The 2,653-nt window shown below is 35.1% G+C and overlaps 1 protein-coding gene across 2 annotated transcripts in view; it reads left to right on the forward strand.

The window, feature by feature from the left end:
- Positions 1-843: 843 nt before the first annotated feature.
- LOC104825802 (homeobox protein knotted-1-like 1) overlaps positions 844-2,653 on the forward strand; it is a 3,343-nt gene continuing 1,533 nt past the window's right edge. The window contains exons 1-4 of one of the 2 annotated variants that reach the window (XM_019204006.1): positions 844-1,187; positions 1,229-1,748; positions 1,858-1,989; positions 2,086-2,224. In XM_019204006.1, coding sequence (XP_019059551.1) covers positions 1,260-1,748; positions 1,858-1,989; positions 2,086-2,224 — 760 coding nt within the window. In that variant the 5' untranslated portion in view covers positions 844-1,187; positions 1,229-1,259. The remainder of the gene's footprint in view (positions 1,188-1,228; positions 1,749-1,857; positions 1,990-2,085; positions 2,225-2,653) is intronic. The other variant, XM_010558192.2, reaches the window with a different exon arrangement.

Raw genomic sequence — 2,653 nt, forward strand, 5'->3', positions numbered from 1 at the left:
TCTTAATAATAAATATGAACAAAAAAAATATCCATTCAATATGCAATTATCATATGTTTTGTCCATTTTAAACTTTAATGCCCATAGCTATGCAGGCTACATGACCTGAATCAATTTAGTATTGGATAATTCATAGAGAAATTTTAAACCTGATTTAATAGTTATAACTAATACCTTTAATTTGAAAACTACTGCGATATTATTATTGGTATAATCCCTAAATATAGTATTCTCAATATTCAGAGATTCTTTGTTTACAGGAAGAATGATTAAATGATCAGAAATTCTTTGTTTACTTGGAAGAATGATTATAATCTAAAAGTTAATTTTTACATTTTAATCAATAATCAATTTTTTTATCACGATATATTTTGAATAACCTTCAATTATAAAACGATATTTTTAAACCTTACACATTTAAATTAATTATCGTCTGTCCGTCAACGGTAAAGGATTGACTAAAAGATTACTCCATTTTCAGAAAAAGATTCAAACCCTAACCAAGATAAAATGCTAAATCTATACCAATGCAATCAATTTTTAAAAATGTAGATAAATGTTGAGAATTTGTTTTTCCTCCTTTACCCTTTTTACTGGAAATCACAAGGAAACAGAAGAAAGAGCTAGTAGATGGCTTTGCCTTACCTTATCCTTCTTCTTTTTTAACCTTTTTATGTTATTCTATTAATTTAATATAATATTTAATTTTCAAATATATAATTATTTATTTTTCTTAGAAAGCAAACAATGTCTTGTCAATCCACCCAACTCTCCCTCCCTCCATTATTGTTTTTCCTCTCTCTCTCTCTCTCTCTCTCTCTCTCTCTCTCTCTCTCTCTCTCTCTTTTGATACTTTCAATTTTCTCTATTGTTTCTTCTCTTCCTCAACGTCACTTCCCTACTACATATCCTTGGCTTGTGTTTTGTTGGTGCAACTTCACTTCACTTCACACAAAAAAAAAGATAATTTCTTTTTTTTTTCCCCACACAGTTATATACCTTTAGATTCATTTCATGAGTCGTCTTAGTCATCTGGATTTGATGTTCTTGTAGAGACTTGTGAAGAAAAAAAAATTATATATAAAACAAACGAAGAAGAAGCAACAATCTCACGCTTCTCTCTCCCTGTTCTTGCCAAAGCTTTCATCCCTACACCCACCAAGGTTCCTGTTCCTTCACTTCTAGGGTTTTTTTTTTTTTGCTTTCTTTCACTTTCCTTTGTCTCCAGTTTTTTTTTCCTGGTCTTCAGCCATCTGGGTATGGAGGAATACCACCATGACAGCTCCTCCACTCCTCAGAGAGTAAGTTTCTTGTACGCTCCAAGCTCTTCGCCCAACAAAAACGATAATAACAATAACAGCGACACCAATAATAACAACAGCAACAATAATTATACATCTGGTTATAATAGTAACCATCACCACATGTTGTTCCCCAACATGGGCTCTCTCGTTCATCACCATCATCATCATCAATCGAGTGAGAATTGCTTCCGATCCGATCATGATCAGCCAAACCCAGTTGTTAAATCCGAAGCTAGCTCCTCAAGGTCACTCAGCCACTACTCTTTGTTGATGAGAGCCATTCACAATCATCAAGAATCAAACAACAACAACAACGAAGACGACAACAGCAACAGCAACAGCAACATGCCTGTCGGTGGCAGCGATGTCGAGGCCATGAAGGCCAAGATCATCGCTCATCCTCAGTACTCGAGCCTCTTGGAAGCTTACATGGACTGCCAAAAGGTATGAATACCATTGGTATATTCATTTAATTACATAAATGCAACGGCCCATTTATGTGAATAAATCATCTTAGAGTAAAGCTTTTGCTTGATTATGGGTATTATTATAGATAGGAGCTCCTCCTGAGGTTCTAGATAGGCTCACTGCAGTGCGGCAAGAGTTCGAGACTAGGCACCGATCTGCTGCGGCGGCGTCTAGAGATTATGGTGCATCAAGAGATCCCGAGTTGGACCAATTCATGGTTGTTATTATCAATCTCGATAATCATGGTGTTATTAATTAGGTTTAGGTATAAATAGATTCTTAATTGAATAAAGAAAAGTTATGGATTTAACAGGAAGCGTACTGTGACATGCTGGTTAAGTACCGTGAGGAGCTAACACGACCAATACAAGAAGCTATGGGGTTCATACGTCGTATCGAAGCTCAACTTAACATGTTGTGTCAGGGTCCCATTCGTATCTTCAACAATGCCGGTATGTTTGTAGATATGTACATGTGAATACATACATACATACATACATACATACATGAACATGCATACATATATATATATATATAACAGACATGAATCATTGAATTGAGTAATTGATAAAGGTGCCAAACTAGTACAATATATAAAGCTATGTAGTGTCAATGTAGGGCTAGTGATGAAGTGTGACAAATCGTCGATTTCTTTGGTTTATCTCAACTCGTATCCTAAGATAATTTATCATGCCTTCGTTGGATCATATGCATTCGTTTGATATTAGATTATATTAAATATGTATATATAATCATGTGGGCAGTGACATGTTGTTAGGGGGAAGCATGTTAAATATATAACGCCCGCCCTTTGTTTTGTACGTATCTTGTTTTTCTCTTTTAGGAATGCGTCCAAAGATGTGGGGTTTCCGCACACTCTT

Source organism: Tarenaya hassleriana, unplaced genomic scaffold (assembly GCF_000463585.1).
Source record: "Tarenaya hassleriana unplaced genomic scaffold, ASM46358v1 Cleome49, whole genome shotgun sequence".
Classification (NCBI taxonomy): Eukaryota; Viridiplantae; Streptophyta; class Magnoliopsida; order Brassicales; family Cleomaceae; genus Tarenaya; species Tarenaya hassleriana.